The sequence below is a fragment of the Oncorhynchus clarkii genome, chromosome 29 (assembly GCF_045791955.1).
Source record: "Oncorhynchus clarkii lewisi isolate Uvic-CL-2024 chromosome 29, UVic_Ocla_1.0, whole genome shotgun sequence".
Classification (NCBI taxonomy): Eukaryota; Metazoa; Chordata; class Actinopteri; order Salmoniformes; family Salmonidae; genus Oncorhynchus; species Oncorhynchus clarkii.
The window spans coordinates 19,743,898-19,762,453 of record NC_092175.1 but is presented as its reverse complement, the minus strand read 5'-3'; the positions used below and the strand labels follow the sequence as shown (position 1 = coordinate 19,762,453).

The 18,556-nt window shown below is 43.8% G+C and overlaps 1 protein-coding gene across 3 annotated transcripts in view; it reads right to left on the bottom strand.

The window, feature by feature from the left end:
* The window catches only part of LOC139388040 (mediator of RNA polymerase II transcription subunit 13-like), a 149,084-nt gene extending 130,853 nt beyond the window's left edge, over positions 1–18,231 (bottom strand). For all 3 annotated transcript variants that reach the window (XM_071134535.1, XM_071134537.1, XM_071134536.1), the window contains exons 1-2: positions 16,812–18,231; positions 4,288–4,525 (exon numbers count right to left, since the gene is read on the bottom strand). In XM_071134535.1, the coding sequence (XP_070990636.1) occupies positions 4,288–4,525; positions 16,812–16,883 (310 nt within the window). In that variant the 5' untranslated portion in view covers positions 16,884–18,231. The remainder of the gene's footprint in view (positions 1–4,287; positions 4,526–16,811) is intronic.
* Positions 18,232–18,556: the final 325 nt, after the last annotated feature.

The window sequence follows — 18,556 nt, the reverse complement described above, 5'->3', positions numbered from 1 at the left end:
CAGAATCCGCATTGGCCCAACTCTATATACTGTACGTGACTCTGGGGCAAACTGGGTTATGGTAGTCATGACAACACTAATATCAATAGTCCCATCTAATAACCACACAGTCAAATGTAATCATTACAGTAGGTTAAAATATTCCGATTGCCATGAGGTGTTGACCGGATATCCGTGGACACAGATTGACTCATCTTACAGCACGTCACAGCCTCTCAGGCTGCTTACTGCACATGCATGACACGGCCCACACCGTAGGGCACAGGCACATACTGATAAATAACTTCTCCTCCTCAGCAAACGGCCAGAACTAGATCAGATTACCCCCTCACCACCCTTACAAAAAGAGTCATCTCAGAAATAAAGAAATAAGAGATTTTCATAAAGCAGTACTAGTGAGATAGTGAAAATATAGGGCAATTCCACCAGGTCTTAGGACCCTGGGGAAGCTAATCGCAGAGCCACATGCATTGGGCATGATGTTTAAACACTCCACTGGTTCGACATTGAGCCAATGACAATGGCATACAGAGCCGGGCTGAGAGAGCGCCTGAGACACTGATACCTGAACACAGATGGAGCATGTGTGGACTGTTGTCTGAGGTACCAGATTTATTGAGATGTTCTGCCACTGCAAAGATTACACAGCTCAATTGAATATCAGAGCTAAAGCATGAAAGTGTATTTTTTCAGGTACCTTTGCAGTAACTTTGCAGTGATGTAAAAGCTTAGTACATCTGGCTCACAATGAGTATGTATCAATTTTTAGTGCTCAGGGGGAAAGGGCAGCTCACAGCACACCACACAGTGACCATGGGCTAGGTCAGAGGACAATCATTCTGGCAAATTGCATAATCCGGATTAAACAGAGAAATTATATTACTAGAGCTCTTTTTTCACTTAGATATTTACTGAAAACCATATACTCCAAACTGTAAATACAAGCTATGAAATAATGACATTATCATTAAATGTATCAACCTGATTACCACGTTTAAAATGAAAACTCAAACATATGCAATGGTATCACTGTAATTAATATTGCATACAATTATTTCATAATATTGAACTGTAAAAAGTATTCCGTATAACAGGCAGCCTAGGAATTAGGCTATAACATCATCCTTAGCTACACCGTATCGCCTCATATTTAGCTAAACCACATCAAAACACGAGTCAGTTAGTCAGGTTTTTTCCCCCTCTAAAGCATTATATCTGGCCTCTGTGTTCCTGTTCTGAGGTGCTCTCCCTCCCAGAGACAGAGGTCTCCCAGCCAGCCCATTACAATGTAACCAGGTCTTTGTCCTGTGCTCTATTCAGCTCCCTCGACCTTTGGCTCCCTGTGGCTCCCGGCCAGCTGCACAGAGGTCCCTGTGTGGAGACATGCCAGGGGAAAATGCAGGAATAATTGGAGGGGGAAAAGAGGAGGTTAGAGGAGGGGACAGGGTATGGTGGGGCACCCAGGGTCTGGAAACCCTCGTGCTCTTGGGGAGTTCAGAGCGGATTCTAAGGAATGGAGGGGTGAGGGGGGGTTAAGCATGTTTGGTTTGTGAGTGACCGAGTGAGGGAGGGGACTGGATGTCTTGGTAATGGAGGCCACAGTATAGCAGTCCTACGCTCTGGGAAGAAGAAAAAAAAACACTGCATATTTTTCTCCCACGCTTTATCTGATAAGCAGGAAGCCCTGCCTTCCCTCCCTGTTCTCTGCCATAAAACACACACACATACACACCAGCCTGCTAAAGCCTGCTCAGACCAACAACCAATCAAAAATAATTTAAAGAAGGTGTGACTTTGGCCTCTTAGGCTGTTCACTTTGAGAGCATGTTCTGTGCCAACTGTACAACAGGTTTGAAGAAACTATAGGAAACCTGAAATATTGTGCTTAATATTTGGCTCATGTGCTCTGGAGGGACAACGTGAGAAAGTGGGAAAGTTAAGTGGGCTTCTTTTGTGTAGAATACCCTCTCGACCATATGACAGCTTCAGCCTTAGTCAGACTCTTCATGTCGATAGTGTTTTGCAGAGTGAACACAGAGGATCCAAGCTTCCCCTGCTGAGTGCTGACGGACTGCCTCTGCAGCGGTAGAGAAACATCAGCAGCAGTGAAATCTTGCAGAGGTTATGCAATCAGCAGCAGCACCACAGTGTTTTCTCCTGCATACACTTTTTTGGACAATGAGGAGAATCGATAAGTGTGGCCCAGTGGCGAGGAATGACTGGGGAGATTAGATTAGTGGACTTGCCCCATGCTGCCCCCCTCTTCCTCTTCACTGTTTTATGTAACTCCAGGTCAGGAGAGAGAGAGATACACTATGAATGTTTCTCCCTCTGTTGCTTTTGATTTTCATAAATAATCCTCCTACAACAACAAACTCTTTGTTTAATTTGGCATGTCAAGAGGGTCACAATTGTTACTAATAATCCAGATGCTCATAAATATCAATAGTTGTAATTTTGCACATATTAATAATGCATTTCACTACATTTCAAAGACGGACACATTTCTGAAGTTTGGATCTACTGAAGCGTTCAATATCTCTGGGACTCAAATAGACTCACACTTCCTACAGCCAACAACAACAATTGAAACAGTAGTGGTTACACATCTCTGCATTCAATATGAACAGTAGATCTCCGACCACAGACGGGAAGACACACGCACAAGATCCAGCCACGCTGACCCATGCAGAAGCATTCCCACTCATTAGTGTCACCTTCCATTAACAAATGAAGATGAGAAAGCGGGAAGATTGCTCTCGCTGCTCCTGCCTTCTCATCTCTATCTCTCCACTAGACCACCCCTTCTCCTTACTACTAGTTCTCTTCCTCCTCTATCATCCCTTCTCCCTCTCTCTGCTTAACTCATTCCTCTTCTCTCATCCCTTCTCCCTCTCTCTGCTTTACTTATTCCTCTTCTCTCATCTCTTCTCCCTCTCTCTGCTTTACTCATTCCTCTTCTCTCATCCCTTCTCCCTCTCTCTGCTTTACTCATTCCTCTTCTCTTCTCTCATCCCTTCTCCCTCTCTCTGCTTTACTCATTCCTCTTCTCTTCTCTCATCCCATCTCCCTCTCTCTGCTTTACTCATTCCTCTTCTCTCATCCCTTCTCCCTCTCTCTGCTTTACTTATTCCTCTTCTCTCATCCCTTCTCCCTCTCTCTGCTTTACTCATTCCTCTTCTCTCATCCCTTCTCCCTCTCTCTGCTTTACTCATTCCTCTTCTCTTCTCTCATCCCTTCTCCCTCTCTCTGCTTTACTCATTCCTCTTCTCTTCTCTCATCCCTTCTCCCTCTCTCTGCTTTACTTATTCCTCTTCTCTCATCTCTTCTCCCTCTCTCTGCTTTACTCATTCCTCTTCTCTCATCCCTTCTCCCTCTCTCTGCTTTACTCATTCCTCTTCTCTCATCTCTTCTCCCTCTCTCTGCTTTACTCATTCCTCTTCTCTCATCCCTTCTCCCTCTCTCTGCTTTACTCATTCCTCTTCTCTTCTCTCATCCCTTCTCCCTCTCTCTGCTTTACTCATTCCTCTTCTCTTCTCTCATCCCATCTCCCTCTCTCTGCTTTACTCATTCCTCCTCTCTCATCCCTTCTCCCTCTCTCTGCTTTACTCATTCCTCCTCTCTCATCCCTTCTCCCGCTCACTGCATTACTACCAAAACCTTTCCATAAACCAATCCTTCACTTCCTCCTCTTGTCCCTCTTATCTTTCTCTTCCCCTGGCTTAGTCAATAAGCTAGTTCCCTGCTGCAAGCGTGCAGCCAGATATTGCAAATGTTTCTATAAATAGAGGAGATAGTGCTGACAGTGGCACTCTTTCAGGTGAGATATCTCTCGGTAATGCACACACACACACACACACACACACACACACACACACACACACACACACACACACACACACACACACACACATACAGGATCTAAACAACAGCAAAAAAAATCGCACGTAGGGAGTCTTACTGTGTGCTTCATTACAGAGACTTTCCTGAGCCAGCACAATGCCACACAACACAAGACAGTAAAACACGGACCACACAACGCTACACATCACTAAACATAAAGCCCCTTTTCCCCCAAGTCACTGACCCCACAGCACAGCATGAGCACTTTTAATAAAATGCCTATTCAACTGTCACTCTCAAGGTCCACATGCAACAAACCCAGAGGGTGGTGGTAGCCTACTGGAGGGATGGGGGGATAGAAAGTGGAGAGCAAGGGAGGTCAGAAGAAGGGGGGAGAAGATGAGCATATGACTGCGCAACAGCGATCAGCAGCGGCGGGCTCACCTTCCAGCTCGTGATGGATGACGTCAGAGAGGTTGGGCTCATCGCCCCACCAGAAGATCCACAGCTCCTTGGCGTCAGGCTTGACTTTGCGGCGCCACACACACAGCAGGTTGGCCTGCACACAGCGTATGAAGCTGCGCAGCACCGGGTCATCCTGTGCCGGCGCTGAGATCACCGGACCGTACTCGCCACCGCCGCGGAAGCTGTAGCACCGCCATTTGATGCCCGTCAGCTCCGCCTGGAGAAGAAAAAGAGAAAGAGTGTGTTATTATTATTTCTGCATACTGTCATTATTTTGTGTTATCATAATTAGTATCAATAAAGTGAATTTAATTGAACTGCAATACATAGAGAGAGACAGAGAGCTTTGAATTTTTGTATCTGAATACTGTAATTATTTTTGTATTATCGTAAAAACGAATTAGTATCAATAAAGTTGGTTGAATTGTAATTGAGTGGTGGATTACTGTAATGAAGGAGATGAGTGGCCTCAATATGACATAACCAGGATATAATACACAAGGATTGGTCCCGCTATAATTGAACATGTTCACCTCAATGACTATGCTCTCTAAACAGTATTGTACTATGGCCTTCCTGCTAACAAGGGTTCTGATTACTGCCTTGTAAAAAAAAATTGAATAAATCCACTGCTACTACTATTATTCTATTCACATGATTCATATTTTAATTTCACCAGAGCTGTTGTAAAAATGTATATACTGTATAGTATGACACTGAATAAGCAGGTGTGAGAGAGAGAGACAATGAGAGAGTGATTAATAGAGAGCAACAGAGAAAGAAAGAAAGAAAGAAAGAAAGAAAGAAAGAAAGAAAGAAAGAAAAAAGAAAGAAAGAAAGAAAGACAAAGAGCGAGAGAAGAAGGGGGGAGAAATTGTGTCAGGGTCAATCACCGCAGCATAGCCAGTATCTGACATCTTCTCAATTTCATTTGATGGAATAAAACGCATTTATGTTGTCTATCAGAGGGCTGGGGGAGCGAGGCAGCAGACAGCCTTGTCAAATAGGATGTTTGTTCAATCTATCGATGAGCAGTAAAAAGGCACCCCCACTGCACCAGGGAGAGGGATCTTTAATCAGATGTGAAAACACCAATGACACCGAGGATAGATTTTCTCAGAAAGGTAAAACAGTCTGGCTTGGGTGGAATATTGTTGTCATGTGTACAGTCTGTCTTTTCCCTTCTGTGGTTTGGGTTTTATTTAAATACAATAAACAATGGGGCCATTGATCCATATTAGGGAAGTTATGGCTGAAAACCCTGAAGTCCCCACAAGAGACATTGAGCTTTTGAACGCAACTCAATAACAGAGTCGTCAAATTATGATCCAGTGTGGGTGTCTATGAAGAACAAGGCTGAAAATGAACATCTCACAAAGGCTGTGTTCAATACCCACAGAAGCAGATTTGGCAGGATAAGGGAGATCGCTCTGTGAGCCACACTGCCAGGGCTAGGCTTCTCTCCTGTGTTCAGCAAGCTGTGAGGGCCTAGCTTGGCACGCCGTCCTGGCTGGCACCACGCCACCCCTCACCAACTTGGAGAAAAGAATACTATCTGTCCCATTGGAGTTTGATGGAAGAACCGGTCAAATGGACAGACACACGCAGGAAAATGTGTGTACTGTGTGTACTGTGTGTGTACTGTTTGTTTGTGTGAGTGTTTGTTTGTGTGTGTGTGTGTGTGTGAGTGTGTGCGTGCGTGCATGCGTACACGCAAGTGTGGTTGTCTGTCTGTACAGTATAGCATACGAGTGTGTCACAGACAGCCCCTGTGAAAAAATGTAGCTCGTAATTACAAACCCACTCGTCCATAATGACAGAGTGTGTGTAATCTGAGATATAAACATTGACACGTCGATAATCTGGCCTAAAAATAGTCCCGCCGGAGGTCAAGGATGTGCTTCTCCCAAAGCAGAGGAGAAGAAATCCGACATCGGCCCGAGGACGAGTCACTCTCTGTGAATGTCAAAACCTTAGAGAGAGTCTGACAGGGGTCACTTCTAAACCTGAAACAGGATCACTGGGAGGCCATGTAGTGTCTTACTATGGCTGAGACTGCACTAGACTCCCCCTACGCATCACATATCAATAACCCCCATGATGACCCCATTGAACCGTGAAGGAACTCCTGCTATAAGCTAATCTAATGGCACAGTACCTCACACACACACATGCAAATACATACACACACACACATGCACACAGTCCAGAGCTGTGATGCAGACTAAGGGCGCTCAATTTTAGAGGCACATTTTCTGGTTGACAGTCAGCGAGAATAATTTTGTCCAATGATAACAGGCGTGATGTGATAATGAGGTGTGTGTGTGCAGGCCCTGGGCAGGTTGCTGTGCAGCCTGGGAGCCAAGAAGCGGAAGTGAGAGGGCTAGTGACACTTTATCCCTCATACATCGAGGGAGCATAAATCACTCACAACATGTGCAAACAACCAGTTTCCTCCAAATCAATTTTTTCCACAAGTAATAAAAACAGAACTGTTTCATGCACCTTGTTTACTGACCCTCTGCTCTCTCATCTCTTAATGAACACAGTCACGGAGAGGACCTTCCTCTAACCTCCATTACCTCGCTTTTCTCTTCATTCGTCTCTCTCGCTTTTCTCTCTCTCTCTCTGTGACAGTGCTGCCTATGGTATTATACATCCTGTGATTGATAACAGCAACAAGTGAGAAGTGCAATCTCTCCCTAGTCTGTGGAGAAGAAGAGAGAGTCTAACTGTGAGCTTTCAGTGCATATCTGTGTTTCAGGTATCAACCAATAGAAGATCCTTCCCCAGAGGTCATACAGAAAACACTAAGCATCTGGTTGTAATCAAACACATATGGGAGTCAAAGCTTCTCCTCTGGTGAACCTTTGGCACACACACATAGCTGGAATTGCAAGTAGTGTCCAGTCAGGAACATACAGTACAGGCACACTTATATAATGTAGTAATGTAGATGTTACATCTACTGGTTTGGGTTCACTGTATTACGCCTCAGCAAACCAGCACATCTCAGTATGTTGATTTTGAGTATGCTGTATACAGTAAACATAGTGTACACAACCTAATAGAAACCTATAGACTCTGAACAGGAGACACATAATAACAGGTAAAGCCCCATAACACAGGTTAAAAGGTTTCCACACAGACAGGAAAGCACACTTGACTCAAGCTTCAACTTTGAGGTCAGCGACCGACAGAAAGGTGAAGCCACAAGAGTGCTCGTGGAGCGAGAAAACATTCAGCTTATTGTCCTGCCTTAACCTTTTACTGCAGTGGGCTAAATCATGGTCACACAGAGTGTTTCTTGGTAGTCTTAAACAAATCTACTTTGAAACCACAGTATACACCTCACTACACATGGTTATGGGCTTTAAAAAAAAGAAGACGCCTGTACCATGTCAGATATAGAGTTGAAATGTATTACATTTTGAGATTGCATCCCAATATTACACTTTATATACATCACAGAAGACTGATATATAACAAAACCGTTTGACATAGAAAAAATGTATTTCGGCAGTTTAAAAGAAAGTATGTTTATTAATTATGAAATTATGAAAAATATGAATAACATTCCACCCATGAGGTCACTAGGTCATTTGACTGCAGGAAAGGGCTAGCAACTTGGAGCGTTGCGGAAAACCTCTACGAGAGACGTAGGGAATGGATTTTACCTCCATGCCGCAAAGGCCATTATACCTCCACGCTGAAAGACGCGCGTGCTCATGCACACAAGGCACTGCAACAGTCTGGAACAGAAAGGTGTGCATTGAACACAAGGTCATGCAAGACAACACACGCAGAGGCACGACTGTATAGTTGGTGGGGAACACTTCCTTCCTTCCCCTTCCATGACAAACAACACTGTTAGGGCACTCTATTGTTTCGTTACACAAACCCACAGGTAGCCAATCATAAAAAGCAGCCTTTTGTAAGCAGCGACAACAACAAAAAATATAGCACAGAGTTGTCTGGAGTTCATACACTCTTGACGTATTATCAACACACAATGCTATCTTTTCCGTCTGAATGTTAAGTTCAGTTTAGCAAACAGCTTGAGTTTTAAAAAAGTAACTTCCTCACTATTTAAGGCCATTTAGTATTTTTAGAATGTGGGTGTCTTGAACAGGAGCGTCTCCTCACCAGTCGGGAGATGAGGACCTGGTATCAAAGCCGCACCATCTGAATGATGAGAGAGTGTAACACAGATACCACTCTAGGATCCTTGTAGCAACGTAAGAGCGATAGAGTTGGACAGAGGAGAGCACTTTAGGCAATAGAGAGACAGCTGATATATCAGCAGCTTTACCTATCAAAGCTTCTGTGAAACACTTTCTGTCAGGGTGGCATTTTCCGCCTGTCAAATATCTGAAGACACTTGCCATGCTGCCAATATGTGGGGTTTGTTTAACTGACAAGCTGCTTTGGAAGGTCTACAATACTGTAGACACGACACTCACATATCATCCAAAAGGACTCAACAGAGTCAAATCCATTTAGCTCAAATTTAGAAAATAATCTGAAATTCAAGTCATAAATAGATTTCACATGAATTGGAAAATATTTTTATTATTTTCAGAAAATTATTGCTCAACTCCTGAAATGATTTGATTTGGAAACTGAAATGACCTTTACCCTGTAGTCTGTGTTGAAAAATGTAACTATTTTGAAAACCAGAAAGAATCTATTTTCCGCATGGCCAGGGAGGGTTGCAGACACTGGAAGTCCTGAGAGCCTATAAGGACCAGTCTGATTGACTATGAGAAATCAGAACAGGCTAGATCCCCCTTCTTCAATTAGCCCATTGAATTCAAATTAACCCATATTACCGCCTGCTTTTTTCCCTTTTGCATTGTACGGTGCATAGGGAGCTCTGCAGATATGAGCATAGCAGAGGAGACAAGACAGGAACACAAAAGCACGAAACAGGTGCAGAAAAGGGCCTCTAAGGCTCTCGGCACTAAACAGGTGCTTTTATTCTGCCCTCTGCCGGCACCTCTACAAGGCCCTACAAAGGAAGGGGCGTCATTTGATCGTGTTTCTGTTGTAGGATCTGGCCCTAGGAGGCAAGCAAGCCAAGCGACCTAATTAGAGCTACACCCGTCCCCGGGGGCAGAGTGACGGATGGACCTGCCAATCAGCTGTGGCTCACACTGCGGAGAGCTGCAATCAACCTCTGACTTCTCACCTGATGCAAGGGGAGGGGGGCGGGACATGAGAAGGAGGAAGACCAATGAAGAAGAGGGAGAGAGGCCACACATAGCCAGTGTTTGGTGTGGCAAACAAATGCTGACAAACAAAGACATGGGGCCATACTGTTGGGTTCAATCTTAAACGGAGGACCTACCTAAAACAGTGGCCCTGCTTAACGTGAATTATTAATGAGCAAATACATTTACCAGAAGTGTGTCTCCAGCGCAACTTAATTAACTGTGACAGGCCAGAAGAAATACACCAGGAAGAAAAAAGGAAGTAAAAACAGTTGCTAGGCAACATACACAATCTGTAAGACTTCGGCAACTTATTCAATTTTCAAGATTCTGTCTCCAGGGTTACTGCAGAAAGATAACATTTCAAGCAGTTTAGGGGTCTGTTCTGTTGACTGAAAATTACAAAGGGATGTAATTCTCCATCTCTGGCCCTCCCCTCCTTCTCTCTCTCCGGTAACACCTGCATTAGCTACCATGCACCTGAAATTCACTGTCTCTGATTGGAATAATAATAATAATGACTATATCCAGCACAATATAAATGTCAGGAAAGCCCCTGACTTAACAGAAGCAGCACATTAATATCCAACTATACTGAACAAAAATATACATTTTCAGTAAAACGCAACATACAACAATTTCAACGATTTTACTGGGTTACAATTCATATAAGGAAATCACTCAACTGTAATAAATTCATTAGGCCCTAATCTATTTATTTCACATCACAGGGAAGGGGCACAGCCATGGGTGGGCTTCGGAGGCCACATGTCCACCCAATTGGGAGCCAGGCCCAGCCAATCAGAATTATTTTTTTAGCACAAAAGGGCTTTATTACAGACAGAAATACTCCTCAGTTTCATCCGCTGTCCGGGTGGCTGATCTCAGACAATCCCGTAGGTGAAGAAGCCAGATGTGGAGGTCCTGGGCTGGCGTAGTTACACGTGGTCTGTGGATGTGAGACCGGTTGGACATATTGGACATACATTCCTGCAGTTGCACACTCACTCAAAACTCAAGACATCTGTGGCATTGTGTTGTGTGACAAAACTGCACATTTTAGAGTGGCCTTTTATTGTCCCCAGCACAAGGTGCACCTGTGTAATGATCATGCAGTTTAATCAGCTTCTTGATATGCCACACCTGTCAGGAGAAATGTTCACTAACAGGGATGTAAACAAATTTGTGCACACATTCTGAGAGAAATGCGTTTTTTGTGTGTAGGGAAAAATTCAGGGATATTTTATTTCAGCTCATGAAACATTGGACCAACACTTTACATGTTGCATTTATATTTTTTCAGTATATAAGATAACTCTGAAGGTTATGACTGTGCTTTTGTTATGAACAATTTGACATTATCCAGATGTACTGACTTCATTGAGCACTGCAAGGAGGCAGCAGAGATGTGTTCAACATTTAAATTGGACAGATGTAAATGAAAGTCTGAAATATGATATAAATAATTGGATGTCGCCTATGTAATTAAAAGTGAATGCAAATTGAATGCCTACAGAAAAAATAACAAGTCCTATGTTCATGAACCTAACATGACTTGCTTCATTACACTAAGTAAACAACAGAAACAGACATCAATAGCCCACCTCTCTCTGTCTGCAGCGCTGGCATTACAGAACCATGCACTGACACCTGAACAGGTTTAGACCTGCAGCTCACTTCTCTTCTGCCTGTAATCTGATGTTTGTTTACCAAGTGGGAGTGGCAGCATGGAATCAGAGCCATGTCTCTCGCAACATCTTAACACAGCCTAGCATGACCTTCAAGTACTCCAGTACAATTCACTCTGGGCTGCTTCCCTTACATACCTATAGTTTCTCTTGTTCATAAGGGAACATCTAACCCTTTAGGTTCTAGATAGCATATTTTTTTGTATCATCGCTGAGGCTCAATACGCACTGCATGACAAGGCATCGACTATATTGACTATATTGACTCCAACGTGTCTCCACATTATATTGGAAATCCCATTCACCGTGTGTGCCAGGGCTGAGATTGAGTGTGCAAATGTTCATTACCATGTGAAAAGGCCGGATGTCTGCTAATTTAAGATGAGAGCACACTTGTGGCAGCAGCGCGGCACAAATCAATGCGCTGGCGATGGTTTTCAAATCAACAATCTGGACCTAGCATGTTCGTTTCCCCGAGAGTACACCGCTGATTCATTGGGGACCATTTCTCAATAGGACATGACCACATCGTTATTAGACTTCACAACCGCATAACAAAAAGTATTTCACCTAGCTACTCTTATCCCGGACACTCTTCTGTGGCTTTAAACAGCCTTTAACTGGAGTATAACTGTTATTGAATCGCAGCCAAGTACCATATATTGGCTAAACTGTCAGAAGCACAAATAATATTAGCCCAGTTACAAGCCGAGAGAGATAGCTCCTTTAAATGGAAATGCTCTCTCTATCAAGATTGCTGGGTCAATTATGGTAATTACAAAAGGCTTCTCAGTGCTGCAGTAACAAAGACCACAACATCTGTAAAACATCCTTACAGCATCTCTGGATGACACCTAATCCTCTCCCAGTCACAGCGTGTTGATATCCAAACAATCAAGCTTTTAAAACACAGTATCAAGTTCACATATGAGAAATCGCATCATGGAAATCATGATAACAGATTTCCAAAAGCCAGCATTATGGTGGGAAAACAGTGTGGTGAAACTCTATCGAGCCATATGAAATAGTGTGAGGGGAAAAACTAAGTGTCACCCAAACAGGTTGTGTCCCTTTGATGGAGATAAAGAGGGCAGTCCTGGCTGAGGAGCATCACAATGTTAGACATCCCCTCAGTAGCAGCCACAGCATCAGCCTCACCACTGCTCATTCCTGCCAAGTCCCCTTTCCCACTCTCCCTTCTGTCGCCCTGTATGCAGGAACACCAGAGGGCTAAGAATAGCACACAGCTGGCACTGCAGGGCTGACATATTTCAGAATCAAGCCACTGTTCTCCAAAATATCTCCCACCCACCCCATTCATGCCGTTACCATCCCTGTCCCACTCCCTGTCCCCATCCCTGTCCCACTCCCTGTCCCCATCCCTGTCCCACTCCCTGTCCCCATCCCTGTCCCCATCCCCATCCCTGTCCCCATCCCCATCCCTGTCCCACACCCTGTCCCCATCCCCATCCCTGTCCCACACCCTGTCCCCATCCCCATCCCTGTCCCACACCCTGTCCCCATCCCTGTCCCACACCCTGTCCCACACCCTGTCCCACACAGGACCAAGTTGGCTACCTCTCCCCTCTTTTTCAGTCGTACTTCAACTCTCTGGCAGGGCTGAGACAGGTCCCGCTCAGACAAGATCTATGGCCCACCACCCAGGATTTATATCAAGGGATTGGTAGCAAAGAGAGGCCTCTTTCTCTGCCTTCCCCTCCCTCAATCATTATGCCCACCCCTGTGAAATGTGAGAAGGCTCGTTAATAGATTGATTTGTAATGGAGTAATCTATTGGGCCGGTTGTGTGTGTGTGTGTGTGTGTGGGGGGGGGGGGGGGGGGGGGGTAAAGTGGGTCTGTGTTGAGCTAAGGATGTTATCTCGGAAGGATGATATGGGGGGACAAGCCCCCACTGAGTAGAGCCCTGTTGTGATGACAGGGATCCCCATGCAGTGACATAGGGAGATTAGCTAACTCTACACACAGCCTTTCCAAGTGAGGCCAGGGCAAACTGTCACTACACTATAGCAAGAAGACCAGCCAAGGAAGGCTGGAGTTGGTCTTGGTTTGGCTACTAGAGCACTGATAAACAGAGAGCTATAGCTGGCCAGATGGAGAAAGACCACAGGGCATTGGGCTAGAGATCTACACTCTTAGAAAAAAAGGTGCTATCTAGAACCTAAAATGGTTATTCGGCTGTCCCCAAAAGAGAACCCTTTGAAAAAACATTTTTGGTTCCAGGTAGAACCCTTTTAGTTCCAGGTAGAACCCTTTTGGGTTCGATGTAGAACCCTTTTCACAGAGAGTTCTACATGAAACCCAAAAGGGTTGGGGACAGCCGAATAACTCTTTTGGAACCCTTTTTTCTAAGAGTTAGCATCCCAGAATTCCTGGCTTGATGCTCTTTTAGTACTTAAAGAACAAAGTCCCGGGTGAGCACATAGTAGTAATCCTCTAACATTTGAATACTGGCCATTATTATAGCTCCTTATGAGCAGGGCCACTAAGTAACCTAAATACAGTGGGTCATCCTGTTCAATTGTATTAACCAGCTCATCTCTTATCTTATTCCCCTCGCTCTCCATCTTACACGGTTGGTTATCATTATACATGCATGGACCTCTATTGGAATACAGTTTGTCTAATAAGCACCTCTTAGCTGATCACATTATACCTCCACTTGACGACACTTAATTACCAGTGTTTCACTCCGAGCATCCCTGTCTGGGGGACAGGAGGACGCCATTAATTAAAGCAAGAAAATCCAACCTATGTTTGTACAAGCGTACATGTCCCTGTGTGTGTGTGTGTGTAAATATGTTTATGAGCATATTCTGATACCTTAGTGTGTTTTTGCAAGCATGTGTGTGTGTTTGCTTCCCCCTGTGTGTGTGTGTTAGCTTGTGTGTTTGTGCACATGCTGATGCTCCCTGCGTCATGGGCTGTGCGCTCCTTGTGTTTCATATTTTAGCAGTGACTCAAGCATGAGTCAGTATAAAGAACCTGCCCAAGCTAGAGGGACAGCCATGATCTCTCTCCCTTTCTCTCTCTCTCTCTCTCTCTCTCTCTCTCTCACTTTCTCTTTCTCTCAAATGGGCCGAGGCTAGCGCTCAGGAAATACACATCACACATAATACTTCCCTCAAACGAAAACAGATTCCCCTGCTCCGCTCGTTCACTCTCTAACTGCTTTTATCCAGCACTAGAAAGAAAGACAGATTCTTCTGCCTTAAACAAGACTGCTTAAGTTCTTTCTTCGTACCCCTCTTTCTTAGGCTCCTGTTCATTCTTTTTCTAGGATTTTTTTGGTCGTACCAGTCATGATGATACTGATACTTTACATTTTTAACAGCCTTTCTCTCACAATGCAGTTGACATAGGCTGACAGTAATCTGTTTCTAATGAATATATGCTGCTTAATGCTAAACCTTTTAGGTGTTCTATTGACATGGTCAATAATAATAATAATAACACGTATTAAATCATTCAGACAAGGTTACTGCACAGTGGCATGGTGTTCAACAGGCTGTCAGAAAATTACTTTCACTGGTAAAGCACCAACTTTACATAAACTATGCTGCACATACATGACCCTGAGACCGAGGTGTGAACATATTTAAATATAATATACGTGCAGGAACTGTCACCATGTAAACACAATGACAAATATGGTACACAATAGTCATTATAGAAGTATTAGCAGTAATACAAAAGCAATAGCGCATGAAACATGACTCTAAATTCCGGCTTTTCTGTTTGACCTCAGCACACTGCAGTGAGCGATCTCCCCATCTCTCTCCCTCCTTGACAAGACACTGGTTTGTCATTAGTGCTCATCTGACTTTGACTTCCTGACAGCCACCACAGTAACTAACTGCTGTGCCTCTAACCACTTATAAATATTCAGAACAACAAGCAGACTTTCCTCTTCCCTCTCACCTTTCTGTTCACACAGACAGAGAGAGCGTGGAGCCTTGCCAGCCCTCTGCACAGCATAGCATAATAATGCAGGGGGAGTCTTTTGGAGGGAAAACACTGGGCATAGAAAGTTGACAAAAAAAACAATCACTGTTTTACTCTGTTTCCACAGGCCCGCTGAAAGCGAGAACCTGACAGGGGAGCTCTGGTGACTGCACTAAACGCACTTAAATTTGATCTGATTAAATGAATGTATACCAACAGAGAGCACTAAATCAATCAAGAGGGCGTCCCTGAATTTGCACGGTATTGGATAAATCTCCTGCAAAGGTTTTCCTCCTCTCCTCCCACACTCGCTGGCCACATTGGTGGAAAGGTTCGCCTGCTACCGCGAACCCTCACAAACCACACTGAGAGCGTGACTGTAACTAGTGTAGTGTCGGAGGCACAATGCTACTAGAGATGAACATGACTATCAGCATCATAACCTAAAATGCCCCCAGGACCCCTATTGTTGTTGTGGCTCCTGACCCCATGCCCAAACTCAATCCACATGCCTTTCCACTTCAGTGCATGTAGTAGTAGTGCAATGCAGTTAACTCTGTGAGTGCAGGGTCAAACTCAGTGAAGTTGAGAAACGTTTGGGACATGGAGAGTTGGGATTGAATCAAGGCCATAACAGAAACTTGTGAATTCCGCTAATGCATGTAAAATGAAAGGTCTGTTTGATAATCTGAGCAAAGGTTGCATATAATCTTCCAATAAGGACTTTGAAAGTGGAAATCCTGTTGTTAACTTGAGACATGCTACTGGCAGACAGCTCATGTTTCCTTTCTAGGACAGAACACATTACTTCACCTGCACTTTGAGCAGAGGGGTAAAGGGTTGAATAAATAGCTTTTGAATACCTCTTATTTCATATCAATCCAGGTATAATAATTGCTTTGCGTACCCTTCGGTGTCATAACCTGCTGCTCTTGAGTGCTCTGTTTGGGCAGTAGCCTAGGCCTATGGTGGCCTTTGCATTGCTACTATTACAAAATGATTTGCAGAAAATCAGGAAATGCCTCACATTTTTCCACCAACTCAAAAAATACTTGAGAGGCTACAGTGGAAATGCTTTTTCCACGTGAGTTGTTGAGAAGTGCAGTTCGGAGAAAGTGTTCCAGGTTTTAGTGTAAGTCTTAATATGCCTAGCTATTCTTCATTGTTTTGTCTGTCTTGATTTTTAAGTATGTCTGCTAGTTCAATCTGTCTACACAATGTCACATCACTAGGCTACCATGCTGTCGGCTAAGAAAAAGCAATAGTGGCATAATTTGGTGAATTTAAAATAAATTATAGGCCTAGAAATTAAAGTGTGACATGAACAATAAACTGGCAATATTAGGCTACTATTTTTTATGAGGCTGTATATATTTGAACAAGCTACAAAACAATGTAGGCCTAGTGTTAAAGCCCGTGAAGTATAATATAGTTTCATAATACGTTTAGTCATAAAAAAAATACAGTAGTTTTCCTAGACCAGTGGCTCGCGTTAATGATTGGTTAATAACGGCCCCGACAATTGGTTCACCTTTGTACTGCGAGTGCAGATCTAAAGCTTGCCTACTACGGTCTTATGACTTGTCGCTCACGCCTCGCTCATGTCTTTATGTGCACCCATTATTTGTTTTACTGTACCAGAGAGAAGAGGTTGGAGTGGCAGTCTTCAAGGCTTGCCCCGTTAGCCACCCAATTCGCTGCTGTAGTCATAATCGTCCGCCGATCGGGTCGTCAGTGCAGGGCATTTCGAAATCCTTGATCGGTATCAAAACCGAGCAGTGGTGACAAATCGGTTTCCTCACAAGTCTGCCACGCCACCGCCAAAACACGGGAAATTGTCTAACAGATCAACAGCTAACCTCAAGTAGCCCAATTATTTTGTCAACAATGAAAGAATTCCAAATGTATCAATAACCCGCGTTGACTGTATACCAAACTAATGGTTTCTTTTCGTACATCCAAGTGGGTTCGCAGATCAGAACATTGTTACAGTCCAGCTCAGGCGATCCAAACCTGATCATTGTCGAACGCAGAAAGCAGGTAGGCTAGGCTAAAATGTATCCGTGTCTTAATCCATGGAGAGAAATGTCAATCCGTTTCCATTCCAGTCTTTCTGATGGTAGCCCTACTTTAATAATTAATTTTAAAAAATGTACATATATGTATAATAGTGTAATCCATGTGAAGTCGATCTATTACTTTCTTCCAGCGCGTAAAACCCCATCAAAACGAGTGCTTATTCCGATAACTTCTAGAAAAACACGGTAGTTTATTACGCGTTTATTATCCCCTAATTGAACACGAAATCGACCGTTTAGGTGTTGGAGACCAGTCAGCTGCGAATTGCATGCAAGAAATCTAAATTCGATTCCCAGCCGCACAAGCTAATGCACCAGTTGTGATAGTTTTCTAGAATTGCATGAGCTATTAATAGCTTTCTTTCTTACCACCACCGTCCCCCTCACAATGTAGCCTGCCACACACAACAGGCAACTGTGACTGGAATGTTTAATCCTTGTTTCACTTTGCAAATAACATCAGACTGCAAAATAAAATATTGCTCTTTGGTCGGGTAACCCAAGGTGGACAGGAGTCGATGGTCTCGCAAACAAAAAGTCAATTCAATATGTCAATGTGAAACGTTTTCTTATTTCTTCAAACGAAAAGTATACTCAATCCACCAGAAGGAAAACGGCAGCAGTAGACCGAGGTTTTTTTTTTTTTAATCCATCCTTCCTTTCTCTTTTATATCATTACGAAATGTCCTGCCAGTTTCCTAGTAATTAGACCTCGAAATATTTATTTAGCTTGAAATAACAATAGCTGCAGTAATGTATCCAAGAAAACGTTGACAATCCAGTAATGGTGACAATCCCTGTCTGACGTTATGATTGTCAAATAAATGCTGCACACTGGTCAGATGAGTCTAGTCTCCTTATCTCCCTCTAAAAAAACGTGGAAAATTACGTGTTCCATCTTAAAGCACCATTTATGATGTGAAAATCATACATTAAACCGTCGATGATATGCGGTGTTTCTCATCAAGTAATTCAGAAGCAGCGAGTCCCTTTCCAGGCATTGTTTATGTCTCAATCAGTGTCTTTGCTGTAACATTCGTAAGTGAGTGTGTGTGTGTGTGTGTATGTAGGAATATGTGTGGCTCTCACACTGTGTGTATGTGAGTGTGTACTACTGAGTGCTTACGCGAACAGCAGCCCACCACGCATAGCAATGTAATGGCGGCCGGCAGGCTACGAGAGACTCGCTTTCCCATTTGGCCAAATAGAGTCCTCACGTGATCAAAGTAAGGGATTACAGCACTGTTTAGATTAAAATCTTTGATACAGGCCTTGATGCGACGCTAGAGGCGCCAGTGGCTCTCA